Source organism: Saimiri boliviensis, chromosome 7 (assembly GCF_048565385.1).
Source record: "Saimiri boliviensis isolate mSaiBol1 chromosome 7, mSaiBol1.pri, whole genome shotgun sequence".
Classification (NCBI taxonomy): Eukaryota; Metazoa; Chordata; class Mammalia; order Primates; family Cebidae; genus Saimiri; species Saimiri boliviensis.
In genome coordinates this window covers 93,862,960-93,887,977 of record NC_133455.1, presented here as the reverse complement: position 1 = coordinate 93,887,977, position 25,018 = coordinate 93,862,960, and the positions used below count along the sequence as shown (strand labels likewise).

The 25,018-nt window shown below is 39.6% G+C and overlaps 1 protein-coding gene across 2 annotated transcripts in view; it reads left to right on the top strand.

Annotated features, from left to right (window-relative positions):
- Positions 1-24,306, top strand: part of PKP2 (plakophilin 2) — a 110,063-nt gene extending 85,757 nt beyond the window's left edge. Inside the window, exons 10-13 of one of the 2 annotated variants that reach the window (XM_010337378.3) lie at positions 14,146-14,299; positions 19,739-19,928; positions 23,394-23,481; positions 23,628-23,799. In XM_010337378.3, coding sequence (XP_010335680.1) covers positions 14,146-14,299; positions 19,739-19,928; positions 23,394-23,481; positions 23,628-23,696 — 501 coding nt within the window. In that variant the 3' untranslated portion in view covers positions 23,697-23,799. Of the gene's footprint in view, positions 1-14,145; positions 14,300-19,738; positions 19,929-23,393; positions 23,482-23,627 lie in introns of both variants that reach the window. The other variant, XM_074403055.1, reaches the window with a different exon arrangement.
- Positions 24,307-25,018: the final 712 nt, after the last annotated feature.

Below are 25,018 nucleotides of genomic sequence, written 5' to 3'. Positions count from 1 at the left end.
GTTGTTAAGAAGTCAAAGAATATGTCTCACTGGCCTGGCCCATTTCAGAACCAGCACATGTGTCTATGAGGCTGTGATGTTCTCATTGGCCAAGTCTGGATAATATGCCCAGATGTGAACCTCCAAGGGATGGGTTTGATGGGATGAGGGCCACTGCCAGTTGTACCGCAGCACTGAAAGGGTAAAGGAATGCTCCCTAATGGAAAATGAGACCGTTATTACCAAAGGAAGGAGGAATAAATGCTGGGAAGGCAAAAACAACAGCAAATGTCTGCTGCAGTGTGGAGTTGGAAAGGACATCTGTGCTTCTGTGTCCTAGAAATTCAACTGCAAAATAAAGAGCTGATCCTCTTTCCAGATGCACCTACTTTATACCAGCAAAGTCAAAATAATTAAAACGGTAAAAGCGTATTCCCTTCCCCATGTATTTTACAACATTTCTATATATTAAGGTATTCTATAGGTATTTAATGATTTAAACTAAGCTCATGTTCTTTGCCTTGGTCAGGTCATGAAATGATTAGAATAAACTCCCCCCAAATAGCTCATTGTCTGTCCAGTCTCCAGTTATCTCCATGGAGAAAAGCACTCTTAGTCAGTAGCAAAAAATATTTGTTTTACTCGAGAAACCATATTTATTCTTTAATATGTGTGTTTACACAGAAGCTTATTCTCCATTTTGAATAAAATTGTGAAATACTAAAACTAACATTTCTCTTCCCTTAGCATTGTGGTTAAGAATGCAACCAAACTTCCACCTGTTTGGCTTTCTGCAAACTGTGCTTGGTGACATTGAGAAAGAAACTGGGACCTACCAGGGAGCCCTTAATAACACAGGGACACTAATTAATTATGTTATTTCCCATTTTCCTATGCGAGGTCTATGCTAGATTCCCAAAAAACATTTTTTTTTACTTTGTTGAACTACAGAAGCCCTCTTATTAATTCCCAGCCAACATAAAAGAAAATTAAATTGGGGTATGGGGGTGTGTTTAAGCTTGCTGTGGTCTGAGTCTAGTAGAATATAAGCTAAACCTTTAAGCTTAGATTTTAGCCTCCTCCATTCCAAGAGCCTCCCAGAGAATCTAGACCAGGGGTGCTTTCATTTTTCTGAGGATACGGTGATATTTGTGCCACTTAAGCTCTGAATATGTGCTGTATGACATAGTTCCTAAGTTCCTTCATTCATTTGCTGAACAAACATTCCTTTGAGCGTGTTACCTAACAGACACTAGCAGTCATGGTGTGGGTTACACAGCAGAAAATAAGACAGATCACTGTGTTTGCTAATAGTCTAACTGGGGTGAAAAACAAAAATTTAAAGTACTAGGAAAAATTTAGGGTGCCAGGTCCATAAAGAGCCCAAGTAAGGAAGATGTCTTCATAACTGCCCTAATTATATCAAAGCATTTAGAAGCATACCTAGCCTTAGATATGACTACTGGCTATTTCCCTCCCTTTAGGAGGGAGTATTTAAAGTGAAGCCTACACTCCCTGCTAAAGTCAGGGAAATAACCAACAGTCATACCTAAGAGGCCTAATAGGCCATCCCTGAAGGGAAGCTCACACTAAACGGATATTGATTCATACCCAAGGTGATTAGAATTGAACTTGACTAGAGATTTATTTATAAGAGAAAATATTAGTAGCATGGGACAAATATGAGGCCCTTTTGTCCTTTTTTTTTTTGAGACAGAGTCTTACTCTGTCACCCAGGCTGGAGTGCAGTGGCGTGATCTCAGCTCACCACAGCCTCAGCCTCCCAGTTTCAAGCAATTCTCCTGCCTCAGCCTCCTAAGAAGCTGGGATTACAGGCTACCACACCTGGCTAATTTTTGCATTTTTAGTAGAGACGAGGTTTCACCATGTTGGCCAGGCTGGTCTCGAGCTCCTGACCTCAGCTGATCTACCTGCCTCGGCCTTCTAAAGTGCTAGGATTATAGACGCGAGCCACCACACCCAGCCTTTATTTTTTTAAGTTACAAGATGCTTTTTAAAATTTTGACATATGTGTCATTTTTAATCAGTACTTTTCCTATTTTTGTATGCTTAGATGCTATGATAAAGATCTCTGGCTTTATAATTTCAGACAAGGAATCATTGAATAGGAAAATATGAAAATTAGATTATACACATAGTACCAGAAAATATCAAGTCCATGGCCATATGGTTATAACTGAGATAGCACTGAGCAGTTAATGACCATGTGCCTTACATGGCAAAGAACTCAAACTGAAATAAATAGCTTCCTAAAAGACAGATTATATAATGCACATACAAAATTATGACAGTAATTTATAGTTAGTAAAAGTATGTTAATTTAAGCTTTGCTACTTCAGACATAATGGTCATTCTAATAGCAAAAGGATGTAATAATAAAATTTATTTATGTAGCAAACTCTGTAAATATAAATTAAAAGATTAAACATTGCATAGTAAAAGTTAAAAGTCATTGAAATAAAGTTTTTTGTGTTTTGTTTTTTGTTTTTTTTTGAGATAGAGCCTCATTCTGTTACCCAGGCTGGAGTGCAGTGGCACGATCTCGGCTCACTGCAACCTCTGCCCCCCGGGTTCAAGTGATTCTCATGTTTCAGCCTCCCGAGTAGTTAGGATTACAGGCATGTGCCACCACTCCCAACTAATTTCTGTATTCATAGTAGAGACAGGATTTCCCCATGTCAGCCAGGCTGGTCTTGAACTCCTGACCTCAAGTGATCCACCCACCTTGGCCTCCCAGAGTGCTGGGGTTACAGGTGTGAGCCACTGCACCCAGCCTGAAATAAACAGTTTTTAAAACACTTAATTTAATATCGATTGGAAAAAATGAAACATGGACTCAGCGGCCCTCAGCCCATTTTGCACCTGGGACTGGTTTCGTGGAAGACAGTTTTTTCACAGACTAGGGGCTGGGAAGAGATAAGTTTCAGGATGAAACTGTTCCACCCCAGATCAATTAGATTCTTATAAGGAGCACACAGCCTAGATCCCGCCATGTATGATTGGGTTCGTGCCCCTCTGACAATCTAATGCCACTGCTGATCTGACAGGAAGTGGAGCTCAAGCAGTCATAATGCTCTCTCACTGCTCACTTCCTGCTGTGAGGCTGGTATTGTGGCCCGGGGGTTGAGAGCCACTGCCCTACCACATACCTTACCCAAAAATAAATACCGACAGAAATGAAATCTAAATATGAAAGGTAAAACAATAAAGATTCTAAACAATTACTTGGAAGAATATTGTGACCTGGAATAGGAAAAGACTTCATTAAAATGAACACAAAGTACTAGCCTTAAAATAAATATTTGCGGGCCGGGCGCGGTGGCTCACGCCTGTAATCCCAGCACTTTGGGAGGCCGAGGTGGGTGGATCAGGAGGTCAAGAGATTGAGACCATCCTGGTCAACAAGGTGAAACCCCGTCTCTACTAAAGATACAAAATTTAGCTGGGCATGGTGGCGCATGCCTGTAGTCGTAGCTACTCAGGAGGCTGAGGTAGGAGAATTGCTTGAACTCAGGAGGCAGAGGTTGCGGTGAGGCGAGATCGTGCCATTGCACTCCAGCCTGGGTAACAAGAGCAAAACTCCGTCTCCAAAAAAATAAAAATAAAAAATAAATATTTGATAAAATGACTATATTAATAACATGCTATCAAAAAACGTGAACACATTAAAAAGGCAAACTACAGAGTGGGAAAAGATTTTTGCAACATACATTAAGTAACAAACGTGGGTATCCAGAAAATATAGAAGAGTTGAGATAATAATAAATAAACAAACATGGACAGCCCAATAAAAAAATAAATGGACAAGAGACTTACTAGACACTTCTTGAAAGATAGCATTGAAATAGCCAGCAGTCATAAATTCTTTCCCATAGCCAATGTCCAGAATGGTGTTTCACAGGTTTTCTTCTAGGATTCTTACATTTTGAGGTCTTACATTTAAACCTTTAATCCATTTTGAATTAATTTTTATATATAGTGAAAAGTAGGATGCCAGTTTCATTCTTCTGCATATGACCAGCCACTTTTGCCAGCACTGTTTATTGAATAGGGAGTCCTTTCCCCATTGCTTACTTTTGTCAACTTGGTCAAAGACCAGATGGCTGTAGGTGTGCAGCTTCATTCCTGGGTTCTCTATTCTGGGACCTAATTAAGCAAAAGAGCTTCTGCACAGCAAAATAAACTATCAACAGAGTAAACAGACAGCCTACAGAATGGGAGGAAATGTTCACAAAGTATGTGTCTGGTAAAGGTTTAAATCCAGAAATCTGTAAGGAACTTAACAAATTCAGCAAGCAAAAACCAAATAATCCTCTTTAAAAAGGGAGCAAAAGACATGAGCAAACACTTCTCAAAAGAAGACATAACCAGTGGCCAAGAAACATAAAAAAATGCTCGTCATCACTAATCATCATTAATCATCAAATCAACACTACAGATGCCATCTCACACCAGTTAGGATGGCTGTTACTAAAAAATCAAACAGATGCCGGTGAGGCTTAGGAGAAAAGGGAGCACTTACATACTATTAGTGGAAATGTAAATTAGTTCAGCCACTGTGGAAGGCAGTTTGGAGGTTTCTCAAAGAACTTAGAACAGAGCTACCATTCCACCCAGCAATCCCATTACTGAGTATATATCCAAAGGAAAATAAATTATTCTACCAAAAAGACATATGCTTGCATATGTTTATCACCATGCCATTCACAATAGCAAAGACACGGAATCCACCTGGGTGCCCATCCATGATGGATTAAAGAAAATGTGGTACATAAGCACCCTAGAATGTTACGCAGCCGTTAAAAAGAGTAAAATCACGTCATTTGCAGCAACATGAATAAAGCTGGAAGCCATTATTCTAAGTGACTTAATGCAGGTACAGAAAAACAAATACCACATATTCTCCCTTAGATGTGGGAGCTAAACATGGGCTACTCATAAAGATGGTGACAGTAGACACTGGGGGCTACAAGAAGAGAGAGAGAAGGGGGAAAGGGATGAAAAACTAACTCTTGGATACTGTGCTCACTACGTGGGTGACGGGATCATTCGTATCACAAACCTCAGCATCACACGACATACCCATGTCACAAGCCTGCACATCTATCCCCTGAATCTAAACGTTGAAATATTTTTTTAAAAGGCCAATAAACATCTGAAAACATTGGTTCAACCTCATTAGTGATCAAGGCAATGTGAATTACAAGTGTTATTTGCGAACAGTTGACCAGCTAATTAACAGTCATTCTCACATGCTTAGAAAAGCTAGAATACAGAATCTCTACGTGGTAGATCTGTTTATTTTCCTTATGGAACATCCTACTTCAGACTTTCTCATTTCCCTCAGTGAATCGGAATTAGTAAAATTTTGCCATGCTGTCTCCAAGATGAGCAAACACCATTTAAGGAATCAGACCTCATCTAGAGTCACATGTTTTCAATGACTGTTTTTATGAATTAACATGAAAACATCAATGCTCTTTATTATATCCAAGTATATATCATTAAATAGTATAGTGTGATACATATATAAAGTGAGATTTTAATTCTGAAGAAATTCTTATGTTTTAAAACAAAACAAAAATTTTAAGCAACATTTTGTGACTTTATTTGCTTCCCCATCTTGTTCTCAAGTACCTTCTGAGAGGATAAATCTTCAGGGAAACTTTATAGCATATTATTGGTACAATTCAGGTCAGTAAACATTTGTATAGGACCTGTCATGTGCAAGGTACCACACAAGCCACTGAGGTGGAGAAAAGATGGATAAGATACATTTCTTTCTTTCAAGAGGCTAATGAATGGTCTAGTAGGGGAGAGAGGCAGTTTAGGAGAGTTGTAACATAGAGAATTAGGGAGGAGTGGTAAGGGAGGAAGGGAAGGAAAATGTCAGCCTATAGAGGACTGTATGAGCCATACAAAGATGTTTGAACATCATTCTGAAGGCAATGGGGAGTCATGAAAGGGTTTAAATCTGAGCTGTGGAATGTAATCAGATTAAATTTTTCAAGGATGATTTTGGTGTAAGGCTTTGAAACCCCCACTGGTGTTTAAGAAACAGTAAGTTTACCAGCAACATTAATTTCCTGATAGAGATTGAAGGCCATCATTTGCGGATTGGTTCTTCTGCAAATACACTGTTCACCCCAGCGATATTTGGTAGACAAGTGTATAATCAGAAAATTAAAAAGTTAAATAGACCCTATACTGCAGTTTTAATGGATGAAAGAAAAATAAGCTGGAATGACTAGATTATTGAGGGTATTGGAACTGTGTGTGTGTGTGTGTGTGTGTGTGTGTGTGTGAGATGGAGTCTCACTCTGTCGACCATGCTGGAGTGCAGTGGCACAATCTCGGCTCACTGCAACCTCCATCTCCTGGATTCAAGCAATTCGCCTATCGCAGCCTCTTAAGTAGCTAGGATTACAGTCACCCACCACCACGCCCAGCTAATTTTTTATATTTTTAGTAGAGATTATGTTTTCACCATGTTGGCCAGGCTGGTCTCGACCTCCTGACTTCAGGTAATCTGCCTTCCTTGGCCTTCCAAAGTGCTGTGATTACAGGCTTGAGCCGTAGCACCCAGTCTGGAAAGATAATATTTAATGTGATGGTTCGTGTACCCTAGTCTAAATAAGAAAGTTAACACAGGAGAGAATTGATAACTTGAGGTGTAAGGAATGAAGGTTGGGCAAAGGATCTGAAGTTCTTGATGAGGCTGAAGAGAAACATGGTATGGAGGGAGGGAGAGCAAGGAGAACAGGAAAATGTGTTCAGAGCCTGACATTCTGAGTTTATGTTTTTAGAGGCAGCATGTCTCTGAGTGAACACAGGCTCTGTGTGACCATGGAAGCGAGTGGCTACCGAATAGAAGAGATGCAAGTCAGGGACTTTAGGGAAGTCTAGGAAGTGTGAGGTAGTCATTTTGGTGACATATATGAACAGGAGGTGGAGAAGGCTGGGGACTGGGCTCCAAAGCCTCCAGTGAATGTGGAGGAAAGAACAGTAGGCCTTGTGATGGTAAAGCAAATGCTGTGGAGGGTGACAGAGCTGGACTGCTGTGACCCAGAAGAGCAGGACTTAGCATTTGAGGGAAGACATAGTAGCGTAGAAGAGCATTTGGGAAGAGAGAAGAGTGCCAAACCTCTCTCCTGGCCCGGAATACGGCAGTGGTGTCGAATGGTCTCCTCCCTGATTGGCTACAGGGGAAGGATTCTTGTAGAGGAGAGCAAATCGTCTAACGGAACGTTCTGCAAATTAATGAAAGACAGATTCTAATTTGTTTATAATAGAACAAGCATTATAAAATTACTATTATAAAATAGTAATTAAATTTCTTTGAGTCATGAACACTTTGAGAGTCTAATAAAAGTTATGTTTTGATAACTAATAAACAGAGCATTATAACTGTATCTAACAATTACATGTTTTCTTTTTTCTTTTTTTTTGAGACAGAGTCTCACTCTGTGGCCCAGTCTAAAGTGCAGTGGTGTGATCTCAGCTCACTGTAACCTCTGCCTCCTTGGTTCAAGAGATTCTCCTGCCTCAGCCTCCTGAGTAGCTAGGATTACAGGCAGACACCACCACGCCTGGCTAAATTTTGTATTTTAGGTAGAGATAGGGTTTTACCATGTTGGTCAGGCTGGTCTCAAACTCCTGACCTTGTGATCTGCCCATCAGCCTCCCAAAGTGCTAGGATTAAAGGTGTGAGCCAACATGCCTGGCCTTTTCTTTTTTCTTTTTTTTTTTAACAATTACATGTGTTCTTCCTCCTTTTTTTTTTTTTTTTTTTTTTTTTTTTTCTTTTTTGAGATGAGTCTTGCTTGTCACCCAGGCTAGAGTGCAGTGGTGCAATCATGGCTCACTGCAGCCTCGACTACCAGGGTTCAAGTGATTCTCTCCCACCTTGGCCTCCTAAGTAGCTAGGACCACAGGTGTACACCACAACACCCGGCTAATTTTTTTTTTTTTTAAATCATTTGTAGAGGCAAGGTCTCACTATGTTGCCCAGGTTGCTCTCAAACTCCTGGCCTCAAGCAGTCCTCCCACCTCAGCCTCCCAAAGTGCTGGAATTACAGACATGAGCCACCAGGCCCAGCATCTTCCTACTATTTTTAATATTGAAAGAAAAAAGGATACTAAATTATAGAAACAATAAGGCATGACAATTATTTGTTTCATTATATATTAAGCAGGCTCAGTTTAAAGTAAATTGATTAGCATTAAAGTCTTATCTGAAGGCCCAAAATGAACTTGAAATGATTCTACTTCCCAGTGTTTATACATTTTCTCCCACCGATCTGATCATCCTGTTCTTAAAATCCAGACATCCATATGAGAGTTCACTAGGGGTCCTTATGCCTTAGTCTGGACAAGCCATCTGCTTTCTGCCTAGTTTTTATTTGTTTGCTTGTTTTGGGATTTTGTTTAGTTTAGTTTTTTGCTTTGGTTTTGTTTAGTGTTTTTGTTTTATGTTTGTTTATTTGGTCACTCTTGGGCTAACACTCACCATTATTTGGATTTATAACCTTCAATCTTGTGATGAATTGGTTTTAAAAACTGCAGGCTACATTTTTTTTTTCTCCAGTAAGTTCTTAGAAGTCAAAGTATTTTATATTTTCAGAAATAAAGTCCTCACCTTCAGACTGACTGCGCTCATGATAGTTTACAACTACAACCAAGAATAACAAATTCAAGGACAGCAATCAAGTTAACCTGGACTTGACAGAATATAGATCCCAACTTATAAGTGGGTTACAGAAAGTCAATTGGCGAGTCATTTGTATGGAAATTGTGATGGGTTTTCCCATTTAAAGTTAATAATGGCTGGGCTTAGTGGTTCATGCACTGTACCTGTAATCTCAGCACTTTAGGAGGCCAAGGCGTGCAGATCATTTAAGGTCAGGAGTTCAAGACCAGCCTGGCCAACATGGTAAAACCCCATCTCTAACTAAAAATACAAAAATTAGCTGAGCGTAGTGGTGGACGGCTGTCATCCAAACTACTTGGGAGGCTGAGGCAGGAGAATCACTTAAACCCAGGAGGCAGAGGTTTCAGTGAGCCAAGATCGCACCACTGCACTCCAGCCTGGGTGGCAGAGTGAGACAACATCTAAAAAAAAAAAAAAGAAAAGAAAGAAATAGTAAATACTCAGTCTGTAAATTTCCAAACGTTGAACAAGAAGAAACAGAAAAGATGACTAATCATCAACCAGTAAATAAACTGAAATGATAATAAAAGACATCTCCCTTTAAGATTTTTTTCTCAGCTCAATTAGCTCTCTGGGTGAACACAGATTCCATGTCACCGTGGAAACGAGTAGCAGATATACAGTAATGTAGGCTGAGCAAATCTAATCTGAATTTTCAAAATCTGAAATGCTGCAAAATCCAAAACTTTTTAGCACCAGCATGACAACATGCATTGAAAATTTTATACTTGACCTTATGTGACGAGTTGCAGTCAAAACACAGGCACACAATACACAGTTTACTCAGCATCCCCAAGCAGAAAAAAAAAAATCTCCCAGTTCCCTTCAGCTGCCATATATCCTTTCCACACCCACAAAGGATAGTAAAATGGCAAGTGTGCAGGCCAGGCATGCTGATGGCAGGTTTCCCACAATGCCCCACATGGGGCCAAGACCTACCTGCATGACTCAACTGTGTTTTCTTGCTTACTCTTTGCTCTGTGGTATAAAGATATTGTTGAAAATGACAAAACGAGCCAGGTGCAGTGACTCACACCTGTAATCCCAGCACTTTGGGAGTCCAAGGCGGGTAAATCATGAGGTCAGGAGTTCAAGACCGGCCTGGCCAAGATGGTGAAATCCACCTCTACTAAAAATACAAAAATTAGCCAGGCATGGTGGCAGGTGCCTGTAATCTCAGCTACTTGGGAGGCTCAGACAGAGAATTGCTTGAACCCAGGAGGCAGAGGTTGCAGTGAGCTGAGATAGCACGGCTGCACTTCAGCCTGGGCGACAGAGTGAGAATCCGTCTCAAAAAAAAAAAAGGAAAATGACAAAATGGCCTGCAGGTACCCCTCAGGGTAACAGTATAAAAAAAGGAAGCATTTATGTTTGCCTGTAGCACAGAAAGCCAAGCTGTTGAAGAAACTGAACAGGAGTGTATGAAACATCCGTATATGACCTAAAGAAACAGAAGGTTACACTGTTGACGTTCTATGCTGAAAGTGATCAACAGCAGTTAGTGAAGATTAGAAAACTGCATAAAGCTAAACATGAAGATCTTGATCATGTATTGAAAGTGCAAATCTGTCCATGTCACGGTGAACACATGCTACATAATGGTATCCTGACCATGAAACAAAGATCATGATGAACTGAAAATTAAAAGGAACTGTGAATAATCAATAGGCTGGTTCCAGAAATTTAAGAAAAAACAGTGTAACATATTTAAAGATTTGTCAAAGCAGTGAAGAAATTTACTGAGTTTGCCAAAGTCATGGCTAATGAAAATCTGAAGCCAAAACAAGTCTATAATGCGATGAAACATCACCGTTTTGAAATCATTGCCTCAGAAAGACACTGACTACAGCTGATGAGACAGCACCTACTAGAATTAAGACTGCCAAGGACAGAATAACTATGCTGGGACGTGCTAATACATCAAGCACACGTAAGTGGGATATTAGATAAAAGCTTATGTCCTCACTGTTTACAAGGAGTGAATTTCTTACCAGTCTGTTATTATGCTAACAAAAAGACATGGATCACCAGGGACGTCTTTTTTGATTGGTTTCACAAACAGTTGGTACCAAGTGGCTTATGCTTGCTGCAGGGAGACTCGACTGGATGATGACTGCAAGATTTTGTTATTATGTGACAACTGTTCTGCTCATCTCCCAGCTGAAATTCTCATTTTAAAAATGTTTATTCTATCTACTTCCCCCAAATGGGACTTCATTAGTTTAGCCCTGTGATCATAATATCCTTAGATCAATAAAGAGTAGATTTTTTAAAATGCTTTCTTGAATAGCATGCTAGCTAGCAGCAGTATGCAGAGGTGTGGGTGTGAGAAAGTATTCAGAAGCAATTTAGCATATATATAGCATATACGGAGATGCTGTATATGCTGTTGCCATTGCTTGAAACACAGTGACTAAAAACACAGATGTGCATGCCTCACATAGCTCTGGCCTACAACTATGTCCAGTGGTGGCAATCAACAAGGTGGCGACTTTGAAGGATTACATATGTCAAGTGAGAAAAAAAATGATGTCTGAACTTCTTACCTTTGCAAAAAAAAAAAAAAAAAACACCTTCAAAGTCGGTCAGTAAGCTCGAAGAAGTGAACACTGAAGAAGTTTTTAACGTTGATAACGAGCCTCTCCTTGTTCATTCACGTACCAATGGTGAAATAGCCAAAATGATTCTGAATAAGGTAATTGTGATAATAGTGATGTTGTTAACGCTGCAGAAAACATGCCTGTAGATGACAGGGTGAAATTGTGTGATGGGCTTATTGAAAGACTAGAGCAGCAGGCATTCATAACAGAACAAGTCATGTCTATGTATAAAATCAATGAGAGACTGCTAAAATAAAAACCATTGTTGAGTTGAGGGCCAAGAGAGTCCAGGAGAAGCAGCCGCAGTCCAATGCCCAGAGAGGAATGAAAGCAGCGAGTGAATTCAGCACCTTTAACTGAAATATCCAGGTTTTTGCATTGGGACTGACTAGACAATTATGTTGACCCAAGGAGAATGAGGAAAAACAAACAGATGCTGGCGAGTTTGCAGAGAAAAATGAATGCTTTCCTACCCTTGGTGAGAGTACATATTAGTTCAACTGTTGTGGAAAACAGTGTGGTGATTCCTAAAAATCTAGAGGTAGAAATACCATTTGACCCAGCGATCCCATTACTGTGTATATACCCAAAGGAATACAAATCATTCTCTTATAAAGATACATGCATATGTATATTCACTGCAGCACTATTCACAATAGCAAAGACATGGAATCAACCCAAATCCCCATCAATGATAGACTGGGTAAAGAAAATGTCATACATATACACCATGGAATACTGTGCAGCCATCAAAAGGAATGAGATCGCATCCTTTGCAGGGGCATGGATGGAGCTGGAAGCTGTATCTGTGGCAAACTAATGCAGAGACAGAAAACCAAGCACTACATGATCTCACTTATAAGTGGGAGCTGGGAACACCTGGATACTTGGTGGGAAACAGCACACACTGGAGCCTTTTGGGGGCTTGGAGATGAGGGAGAGCATCAGGAAGAATAGCTAATAGATGCTGGGTTTAATACCTAGGTGATGGGATGATCTGTGCAGCAAACCGTCATGGTACACATTAACCTACGTAACAAACCTACACATCCGACACATGTACCCGTGAACTTAAACGTTGAAGGAAAAAAAAAAAAAAACATTGTTAATGAGGCAGATGACTCTGGAGGGAACATTTTGCAAAACCATCCAACAGAATGTCTTTTCATCCCTAGAGGACCCAGTTCCTGGTCCCTCAATTGCTTCTCATGTTTCTTCTCATCTGAAAAAAGTAAAACACAGTGGACAGTAACCTTTCCATCAAAACACAGCGTACTAGTTCGAGGCTGAAAGCCTGCTGCTGTCTGTTGCTGTCGTCTAACAGCTGAGACGAGTATTCTGGTGATGCTACTGCGCTGACGAGTTACCTGAACACATTTTTTTAAACTGTATTAATGATATGTCATATTTTTTACTGTCAGGTACACGTGTAAGGGTGAGAAAATGATTGCTTATCAGTAATATATGAATTCAGAGTCAGGAATAATGGAGATGCCAAACAAGCTCAGATTGTCCACATGGGTGGCTGAGATAGTGACACCTTTGCTTTCTGATGCTTCCATGTATACAAACTACTTCATGCACAGAGTTATTACGCATATGTATAAAATAACCTCCAAGCTGTGAGTGTAACGTATATATGGAAGATAAATAAATTTCATGATTAGGCTCGGTTCTCATCCCCAAGATAGGTCATTGTGTATTTGCAGATATTCCAAAATCTGAAAAAACCCAAAACACCTCTGGTCTCAAGCATTTCAGATAAGGGATATTCAATCTGTCTAGCTAAATACCACTACACCCAAGAGAAGAGATTATACTTGTATTATACAGACAGCTAAAGGAAATAGAAAAAGATTAACTACTACCCAACTAACTTAATGATGTTAGTGTAACCTTGATTCTAAAAGGGAAAAGGGTAGCACAAGAAAAGGAAGAGGGAAATCTATTTTATTTGTAAACACAGATGCAAAAAATGTAATAACCTAATCAAATCCAACATTGCATTGATTGATTGATTGAGACAGAGTGTTGCTCTGTCACCCAGGCTGGAGCACAGTGGTGCAATTCTCCCCTCCACCACCTCTGTCTCCCAGGTTCAAGTGATTCTCCTACCTCAGCCTCTTGAGTAGCTGGGATTGCAGGCATGTGCCACCATGATCAGCTAATGGTTTTTTTTTATTTTTTTAGTATAGATAGGGTTTTACCATGTTGGCCAGGCTAGTTTCAAACTTCTGACTTCAGGTGATCCACCTACCTCAGCCTCCCAAAGTGCTGGGATTACAGGCGTGAGCCACCACGCCATGGCCCAAGATTGCATTTGAAAGTACGGAATAAACAGTTTTTATCTAGGAATTGGCTTAAAAACTTAATAAGAGTTTAAAGAAAATACCTTCAGACTAGTTTCATTACAGTCCTAGGTTTTAAAACATTTTCACCCAGGCATAGTGGCTCATGCCTGTAATCCCAGCACTTTGAGAGGCTGAGGTGGGTGGATCACCTGAGTCAGGAGTTTGAGACCAGCCTGGTCAACATGGTGAAACCCCATCCCTCCTAAAAATACAAAAAAAATTAGCTGGGCTTGGTGGCACACACCTATAATCCCAGCTACTCAGGAGACTGAGGCAGGAGAATCGCTTGAACGCAGGAGGCAGAGGCTGTGGTGAGTTGAGATTGGGAGCTGCACTCCAGCCTGGGTGACAGAGAAAGAGACTCTATCTCAAAATAAATAAAATAAAATAAAACATTTCATCAACCTCTGGCAATCTGTAGAAAATTTCAAATCACCATGAAATGCAATGCAATAGCACTTATAAGATATGTCTCACAAAACAGATGCCGACGTCAGTAGCTCAGACAGTTGTTCAGAAGGAAAGCGGCCTGCAGCACACCCGAAAGATGCTGCATGTCGGGGACCCAAGCGTGAAAAAGACAGCCATCTCGCTGCTGAGGAATCTGTCCCGGAATCTTTCCCTGCAGAATGAAATTGGTGAGTCCATATGAGTCTCTCCATGTAATATGTACCAACTGAAGATACAATGCAATGAAGCATTGTCTGTATCACCTTCCGTTCACAGAGCTGCACTGGAAATGGGAGTAAGGAGCAGGTGATAAATCTGCCTGCCTTTTGTGCCACCAGATATCACAAACAGGCTTTCTCAGTGGATCTCACCAGAGATTTTTTTAAATATCTAATTTTTAAAAATTACTAAAAGAGAAATTTTAGAGCATACTGATAATTAACGAGATAAGTAATATTGTTGTTACTTTTCACTGGGTGGCCCCCTCAGCCACACCATCCAGTAAAGTCTTTCTAATCCATATAGTTATCTTTCAGAATGTTCTCTCTGTGGCTCTCTTAAGCACCACTCTTCTAGAACATTGAAAAACAAATGTAGTGGTGGTTTACTTAGTAGTTTGGCAGTGTGTTGAACTTTTTAAAAATGGATAAACAGATAATCACAATAAGAAGACAAAAAGGAGTCACTGAATATAGCAGATTTGGCGTGGATTTTTTTTTTTAGTAACTATGATCAGACATGTTTTGCCTTTGACTCTGTATTATTGACAGATGATAATTATGTTATATTATCAAATAACATAACTTTTTATTTGTTTACTTATACCAAGAAGTATGTGATAAATGTTTGTTGTATCAAGTAAAAAAATTACAAAATGAGGCCGAGCATGATAGCTCATGCCTATAATCCTAGCACTTTGGGAGGTGGAGGTAGGTGAATTGCCTGAACTCAAACTCAGGAGTTTGAGACCAGCCTGGGCAACATGGCGAAACCCTGTCTCTACTAAAAATAGAAAAAAAATTAGCCAGGGGTGGAGGTGCGCACCTATAGTCCGAGCTACTCAGGAGGCTGAAGCAGGAGAATCTCTTAAACTCAGGAGGCAGAGGTTGCAGTGAGTCAAGATTTTGCACCATTGCACTCCAGCCTGGGTGACAGAGCAAGACTGTCTCAAAAAAAAAAGATTACAAAATGAGATAATAGAAAGATAATACTAAAATTAAACATGCTTCACAGTGCTCTGTAAACCGGTCATTTCTAACAATTCAAATTGTTTTTCACAAAATTTCCCAAAGATTAGAAGTAACATGTTGTTTGTTTGTTTGTTTGTTTGTTTTAATGGATTAGATTTTTAAATATGCACATACACAGCCCCAGAGATATTAAAGGCTGCAGTTATATTTTAGTAATGTCATTTTCAAAGCCAGCCAGCAGCACGTTTGACAGGAGGTTTTATACAATGGCTTCATGCCCATTATGAGTAGAGATAGCCTGGAAAATTTTCAGTGAATCTAAAAGAGACCTCGCCATAGGCACTCTCAAAATTATTAAAATGCTCTCTCCATGGTCTTTTGTGCTGAACTTGAATAGAGGTATATTATCCTTTCCATTTTTTGTTATTTTCTCAAATGGAAAATTGACTCTGTCTTTAAAACATTGCCAAGGTAAATAACAGCACTGTACACATTGTACATGTACCTTCAGGGCAGAAATGCTGTTGGCCTCAGATTTCCTAAATGTTGGGAAGGTATAGCTATAGCCACATGGTTTATGTTAGATGATTCTGTTGATAAACTTCGCTTTAAGGATAACAGAGAGAAGCGGCTTCAGCAAAATAAATGCAATTTTAAAATTCCAAATTCACTTCATGTCAAATATGTAAGTACAAGGACTTCCTTCTCTTGATTCAGAATTTAATAGCCAGAAATAAGTGAAAATCAGCTTGAACACATGCTTTGTGTTTCTCATGAGAGCTTTTCTAAGCCAGGTAACTTTCCCTGTTTTGACCTGCAATAAAGTTGTTACATTTTACTTATGTCTAGAGAAATAAACTTGAAACTTACATTTTCTGAAAATCTTAGACAGGCAATGTAGCATGGTAACAGAGTAACAGATTTCACACAGTCAAGGCCTTTCATTCTATAGTTGAACTTAATAAAAGGAAAAGGCCTGATAATGGCATCCATTGAGAGCTTACCACCATGCGCAGGACTGTGATACAGTTAACATGCATTGACTCATTTCCTCAAAACAACCCTGTGAAGTGGACAATATTATCCCACACTGCAACTTAGGGAAAAATAAATAGAGAGGTTAAGTAGCTTGCTCAGGCCATAGAGCCATAAACTAGTAGCAGAACCGTGACTGAAACTAAAGCACTCTGGCTTTAGACAAACACTGAGCTCTCCACAGTATGCTGTGTGCTTGAACCACAGTTAAAAAAAAAAAGTGTTCAGGCCTGTAAGCAGAAGGTATGTCTTACCTGTCAATCAGGTCCAGGTATTATGATGACATATAATATGACTTGTTTGTTTCAGGAATAATGATTAATGCTAGAAACACGGAAATAAGTAAGATAATTGGCTTCAAGGAACCCATAGCCTCATTTGAAATTGAGACAGTCACACAATTCATTACAATCCAGTATCATAGAGAGAGAAATGTGTTTCAAGATGCCACATGAACACAGATAAAGGCACATGATAAAATTAGTATTTGTTAATCCTTGATAAATACAACATGTATTCAGGAGCTGTGAGGATCAGCAAAAGCAAAAGATGCATGCTCTCTCTCTTTTAAGAAGACTCTAAAGTGGTTAGAGAAAAAAGAGGAAAACATACATGAAAATAACTATTACAAAAAGTTTAAGTACAAGTTCACATTGACCAAAACATGCTGTCATAGGACAAGTTCTAGTGGGCTTTTCAAATATTAATACCTTTTTAAAATTTTCAATAGTTTGTTTGGTACAGGTGGTGCTCATTACATGGATAAATTATTTAGTGATGTTTTCTGAGATTTTGGTGCACCTGTCACCTGAGCAGTATACACTGTACCCAATGTGTAGTCTTCTGTCCCTCACCCCCTTTCTACCCTTTCTCCCAAGGCCCCCAAATCCATTATATCACTCTTATCCCTTTGCATCCTCACAGCTTAGCTCGCACTTATAAGTGAGAACATACAATATTTGCTTCTCCATTCCTGAGTTATTTTACTTAGAATAGTGGTCTCTAGTTCCATCCAATTTGCTGCAAAGGCCATTATTTCTTGCTTTTTAATGGCTGAGTCATATTCCATGGTATATATATACCACATTTTCTTTACCCATTTGTTGGTTGATGGGCATTTAGGTTGATTCCATATTTTGCAGCTGTGAATTGTGCTGCTATAGACATGCATGTGCAAGTGTCTTTTTCATATAATGACGTCTTTTCCTTCGGGCAGATACCCAGTAGGGGGCTTGCTGGATCAAATGGTCATTCTACTTTTCGTTCTTTAAGGAATCTCCACACTGTTTTCCACAGTGGGTGTACTAGTTTCCATTCCCACCAGCAGTGTAGAAGTGTTCCCTTTTCATTACATCCATGCTAGCTAACATCTGTTATGTTTTGATTTTTAAATTACGGTCATTCTTGCAGGAGTAAGGTGGTATCTCATTGTGCTTTAATTTGCATTTCCGTGATAATTAGTAATGATGAGCATTGTTTTCATTTGTTTGAAGCATATCATATGCCATTTGTATATCTTTCATTGAGAATTGTCTATTCATGTCCTTAGGCCACTTTTTTTAAGGAATTATTTGTTGTTTTTTTTTCTTGCTGATTTGTTTGAGTTATTTGTAGATTCTGGATATTAGTCCTTTGTCAAATGCAGTTTGTGAATATCTTCTCCCACTCTGGGTTGTCTGTTTACTCTGTTGATTATTTCTTTTGCTGTGCAGAAGATTTTTAATTTAATTAGGTCCCATTTACTTATTTTTGGTTTTGTGGCATTTGCTTTTGGGTTCTTGGTCATGAACGCTTTGCCTAAGCCAACGTCTACAAGAGATTTTCCAGTGTTACCTTCTAGCATTTGTATGGTTTCAGGTCTCAGATGTAAGTCTTTAATCCATCTTGAGTTGGTTTTTGTATAAAGTGAGAGATGAGGATCCAGCTTCATTCTTTCACATGCGGCTTCCAATTATTCCAGCACCGTTTGTTGAATGTCCTTTCCACACTTTATGTTTCCATTTGCTTTGTCAAAGGTCAGTTGGCTGTAAGTATTTGGCTTTATTTCTGGCTTCTCTATTCTGTTCCATTGGTCTATATGTCTTTTTCATTTTCTATAGCTTAATTATGGAAGTGATGTGTCTACTTTTTAAATACTTGTTAGTACAAAAAAAAAAAAAAAGCCAAACTCAAACTTATAACCTAGAAGTTATATACATAGTGGAAATGTACATTTAGAATAGTTTATTTCTCTTTTTAAAATAGTAGTATTATTTATGTATTGAAAAAACCTTGGAAAGTACAGTTTGTTTGTTTATGTTTTTTAAACAGAGAAAGGGTCTCATTATATTTTCCAGACTGGTCTCAAACTCCTGGGCTCAAGTACTCCTCCTGGCTCAGCCTTCCGAAGTGCTGAGATTACAGACGTGAGCTACTGTGCCTGACCTTAAATTATTTTAGTTCACTATTAATACTGTTGTAGAAAAACAGCTCCTATTAACATTTTTCCTCGGGTGTCTTATGTGGTGTTTCTTTCTTTCTTTTCTTTTTTTTTTTTTTTGGGGGGGGGGTGATATTATAGTTTTTGGTTGGTTGCTTGGTTTTTAGAGAAAGGGTCTTTCTGTTACCCAGGCTTGAGTATAGTGGTATGATCTCTGCCAACTGCAGCCTCTGCCTCCCAGTTCAAGTGATTCTTGTGCGTCATCCTCCTGAGTAGCTGGGACTACAGGCATATGCCACTACATCCAGCTAATTGTTGTATTTTTAGTAGAGACGAGGTTTCACCATGTTGGCCAGGCTGGTCTTGAACTCCTGACTGTAAGTGATGCATCTGCCTTGGCCTCCCAAAGTGCTGGGATTACAGGTGTGCACCACCACGCCTGACCAACAATATTATGTATTCTTTATATAAATGAGTTTACTGATTTTTCACATATACTGTTAACATAATTATTTTCTTGTTATTATACATGCTTCATAGATATGTGTTGTAATGAATAATAGTCTTTGCAGGTGTGTTTTAGTTAATCAGATTCCTATTCTTAGGATATTGAGGCTTTTTAGTTTTTAATTTACATGTATTACTGTCATAAAGCTCTCTGTAGAAAGCTTTTTTTATTTTCAAAGTAATATCTTTAAGATGTATTCCTAGACATGGAATCACTGAATTAAAGAAGGTGAAATGTTTTTAAGCTCCTAACATTTCTCCCAGATTACATTCTGAAAAAATTTTCCATGTGCTGTGCACAGAGTATCCTCTTTTCAAACAGTTTTAAAAATTTGTTATTAGGGAAGTTATGTCTTTCCATGTGTTGTTAACCAGCTGTGTTTCTTTTTAAGAATGTTCTTTACCGAAAACGTATTGGGATCTTGGGATTAAGAAACAACCTTTTTAATCAAGTGTTCTTTTTTTTCATTTTGTAGCCAAAGAAACTCTCCCCGATTTGGTTTCCATCATTCCTGACACAGTCCCGAGTACTGACCTCCTCATTGAAACTACAGCCTCTGCCTGTTACACATTGAACAACATAATCCAAAACAGTTACCAGAATGCACGGGACCTTCTAAACACCGGGGGCATCCAGAAAATTATGACCATCAGTGCAGGCGATGCGTAAGTCTGTCAGCTGCCTCCCTGTTCCCTCACCACCCTGCGTGTAAATAACCCAGTTGTGAAGGTGCAGTTGTGAGCATCATGTGCAACATGGCAGCAAACAGGATGTAAAGCCAAGCCAGATCGTCTGGTCAGCCCTCAGTGATCAGCAAAAAGAAGAACCAAATCCATCATGCCACATGCTTGTCCCTTTTCTTCTAAAGTATCAAGAGAGGGTCACACTCCAGAGCCTCTCTTGGTAGTGTGTTTCAGCATTGTATTGGCCTAATGAATTAGTTTCCCAGAACCACAGCTGTGATTTAGTAACAGCAGAATGTAGGCAGAACATGAGTCCTCTGGGCAGGCAAGTGCCCTTTTCCTCACTGCCATCTTGGGAGGAGATGTCACACCAGGCAGCTTAGAAGAAGCAGTGATGGGCGGGCGCAGTGGCTCACACCTGTAATCCCAGCACTTTGGGAGGCCAAAGCAGGTGGATCACTTGAGGTCAGGAGTTCGAGACCAGCTTGACCAACATGGCAAAACTCTGTCTCTACTAAAAATACAAAAAATGAGCCGGGTGTGGTAGTGTACACCTGCAATTCCAGCTACTCAGAAAACAGGCTTGAGAATCACTTGAGCCCAGGAGGCAGAGGTTGCAATGAGCCGAGATCATGCCACTGCACTCCAGCCTGGTTGACAGAGTGAGGGTCTGTCTCAAAAAAAGAAGAAAAGAGAAGCAGCAGCAGTGATGGCATAGGAAATGCAGTGGAGGGCAGCCTGACAAGGAAGTCTTGCTTTCACAGTTTTTTCTCTCTCTTATCTCTTCCACCTCTTATTCCCTTTTGAGAATAGAAGGTCTGGTACATGTCACTCCACATCCCTGTTCCCGTTTTCAACTTTAACGTATTAAAAAAAAAACAGTGGGGATGAGAATGAAAAACCTTGTATAACCAAATTGTTTACTATTAATTTAGAGTGATGAGATTGGAAAGAGGCATGAAGATTATCTTTTCCTCTTTATTCAATTCTGAATTGTTTGACTTGTTACATATAGATACAAGTTACTTTTCTAATAACCAAACAAGAAAAGAAATGGCCACTATAGCCAAGTTCTAATGAATTTCAAAGCAGATAACTTCACCTGTACTGAAGAAACGTGTCTGGGCTTGGCTGTACAAGGATGTCCATTGTTTCCTCCACCACAGTCCCACCCACTTTAGGCCCCTTCTCCTCTGTAGCCCCACTCTGCAGTGTACACGAGGAAGGAAAACTGCATTCAGGGTCAGATTAAAACAAGCCCTGAGCACTGGCTGGAGTGTCAGTTCCGCAAGGATGTTCGTCTGTCCCCAGAAGCTGACAGATAATGTTAGAGTTGCTCGGTCTTTGTGCAAAGAATGAATTACTGCTGCAAAACTGAAATGACTCTTTTTCCAAGTAGTCATCCAAACTTCCAAGAGAAACACTATAAGATAGTATGATGTGACCAAGCGTGGTGGCTTATGCCTGTAAGCCGAGGCGGGCAGAGCACAAGGTAAGGAGTTTGAGAACAGCCTGAGCAATATGGTGAAACACCATCTCTACTAAAAAATACAAAAATTAGCTGGGTCATAAAGTAAGGAATTCAAGACCAGCCCGGCCAAAAGGTTGAAACCCCATCTCTACTAAAAAAATACAAAAATTAACCGGGTGTGGTGGCACGAGCCTGTAGTCCTGGCTACTCGGGAGGCTGAGGCAGGAGAATCACCTGAACCTGGGAAGCAGAAGTTGCAGTGAGCCAAGATTGCACCACTGCACTCCAGCCTGGGTGACAGAGCAAGACACTGTCTCAAAAAAAAAAAAAAAGATAGTATGATGTTTATTATTTGAGTATTCAGATATAACAATTGTTGCACATGGAAATATGCAATTACTTTTGGAAACTTCTGGTAGCTTAGCAAGATAGGGGGTAAGCTACTCTGCTACTACTTGTCTGCTGCCCTGAGTGTCCACTTGTGAGTGAGTCTTCACATGCCCTGTCTCAAAAACAAAGGTTAACAGGAACTTCTGCCAGTTATATCTGCTGCTCTTTCCTTACTAGAGTGTTATATATCTGACCTATCATTTGTGGGCCAGCCTAGGAACTAATTATCATTTATAACATCACATCTTTGAATAAATGAGTATCAAGTACCAACCAACCAACTTGTAAACAAACTTTATGAATATAACATGCTTGCAATTTAATAACTTTTTACAGTTTTGAATATTAGAGACCTATCACTTTCATGGATTTATTTGCCCTTCAGTTTTCACAAGTGATTCTGCAAAGTCCAGGAGGTACTAACAAGTCTGTGAGATGCTGATTTGACTGATCCTCCCTGCCAGGCTGGTATGGAAGAGAAAGGCTTTTCACTATTGAAAGAACACATCATGCCTTTCTCTGTACATCTTTGCAATCTCTGGTTTTGGTTTTATATTTGCAAATGCCTATGATATGGGTAAAAAAAAAAATCTTTGTTTAAAAAAAAAAAATCAGCCTTGTGCTAGTCAGGTGATAGAAGAAAAAGAGCTCTAAGGCAGCACTGATCTAAGCCAGAAGTGGGACATTTAGGATAAATTTAAAAGCAGAACATGGGATAGGCAGGGTAGCTCACACCTATCCCAGCCCTTTGGGACCTAAGGTGGGTGGACCACCTGAGGTCAAGAGTTCGAGATCAGCCTGGCCAACATGGCAAAACCCCATCTCTACTAAAAATACAAAAATCAGCTAGATATGGTGGTGCACATCTATAATCCCAGCTACTTGGCAGGCTGAGGCAGAATTGCTTGAACCGGGAGGCAGAGGTTGTAGTGAGCCGAGATCGCGCCACTGCACTCCAGCCTGGGCGACAGAGTGAGATTCTGTCTCAAAAAAATAATAATAACAAAATAAAAAATAAAAGCCGAACATGAAATACTAAGTACAATGTCAAATGCAGTGGTGACTTGGATTTATAGCAGGAACAAGTTTTCCATTTGCTCTATACCAAAACGTAAAGAGATACGAAAACTGCTTTAACAAGGGCTGCCACAAGAATTTCTTTTATTGGCTTGAAAAATTACTTTACTCCTACAATCATAGCATCACAAAAATCATGTCTATTTTTCAGTCATACTTTCATGCATTTTTTTATTCTGTAAACATACATTATAACCATACAGATATAGATTCTATTCTATAAATAATTCAAGGATTTGTAACATGTCTAAGGATATACTCCTTATAAATATCAGGGATTTTCTCTATAAACTATTTATTTATTCGCACTGTCCTAGTGGTTTAAAAAGAAAACAAAAACAAACATGGTCCCTGCCTTCCAGAGCTCACTGTCTAATTGGTCACTGAGTGACCTGACTTCATGGACAGCTGCTGGGAACAGCAGTGAAGAAGTCTTACAGAACGTCTCCAGGCCGCATCCAGAAGACTCACTCATTCTGCCTGATCTCAGAATGTTCTTTTCTTTTCAGCTATGCCTCCAACAAAGCAAGCAAAGCTGCTTCTGTCCTCCTGTATTCTCTGTGGGCGCACACGGAACTCCATCATGCCTACAAGAAGGTAAGAACATGAACAAGGAATGTGCCATAGTTAACAGAGCCAGGTAATAATGGCCCTCTTGACCCTGGTAAGAAATCACTAAAAAACTACATTTTTTAATGTGCCAGTTTTGTTCCCTTTCACATTTCTGTTTGCTTGTTCCTAAGGCTCAGTTTAAGAAGACAGATTTTGTCAACAGCCGGACTGCCAAAGCCTACCACTCCCTTAAGGACTGAGGAAAATGAAAAAGTATTCTCAGCTGCAAAAAAACCCAAAGGAAAACACCTATTTTTCTACTACCCAGCCCAAGAAACGTCAAAAGCATGCCTTGTTTCTATCCTTTTGTATTTCCATGGTTCCCCGAATCCTGCAAACAAATAGAACATAATTTTATGAGTCTTCCAGAAAACTTTTGCAAGTTTGCCACCAGTAGATACTGGCCTCAGGCTCTGTTTTACCCCCTACATATAGTGGTCGTTGTTATTAGGGTTTATGGTGCATGGCCTCCTGGAACCAAAATATGAATTCATGTGGAATGGACATTCATCCAGTAAACACGGAAAGAAGCTGTTGCATTACTGGGATTTTAAAAGTTTTATTTACATTTATACTCCTTTTCTGGGTCCCTTGTTTTGTCACTCATGTGCACATTGCTTCACCACTGGGCCACGAGTGTATTATTCTGCAGTGTTGAAACAGAATGGAAATGACAAGAAATATCTGCAGTTATCCAGGAGAAAATATAATGGCAAAGTTGTTTGTTTCTTTGTTTACCTTGTGCTTGTTTTTATGTCCTTGGGTTGTTTGTTTTTTTTCTCTGATTTTTAAATAAACTTAAGAAATTCAGATTACAGAGTATGCATGACTGTAAGAAAAAATTTGAGAGGAAGTGATCATAGCAAATTAGAAAAATCATTTCCTCCCAGAACTTAAAATAAAATTAATAAAAATAAAAATTTTTTCCACAGATAAAGGCAACTGTGATTATAAAATTTAACATTCTCCCAAACATTGAGTGAATGAGATTTTTTGCTAAGGAAATACTTTACCTGTAACACATCATTAAATGCAAATCTCTTCTAAACAATAGCATTCCATTCAGTGTCTTTCTTGGGCTTTTTTGGCCACTGCCCTGAACTAGTGGAAGAATGGACTCTAGTCTTTTTTTTTTTTTTTTTGAGATGGAGTTTCACTCTTGTTGCCTAGGCTGGAGTGCAATGCTGCAATCTCAGCTCACTGCAACCTCTGCCTCCCAGGTTCAAGTGATTCTCCTGCCTCAGCCTTCCTAGTAGCTGGGATTACAGGCACATGCCACTAGGTCCAGCTAATTTCGTATTTTTAATAGAGAAGGGGTGTCCCCATGTTCGTCAGGCGGATCTCGAACTCCCGGACCTCAGGTGATCTGCCTGCCTCACCTCCCAAAGTGCTGGGGATTATAGGCGTGAGCCACCGTGCCCAGCTCTAGTCTTTATCTAGAAGAGGAACAAAGGCCTTCTATCAGACTGCCCAGCCAGCCTGGGCCACTGAAAATACAGCTCATTTTAATGAGTTACATTAT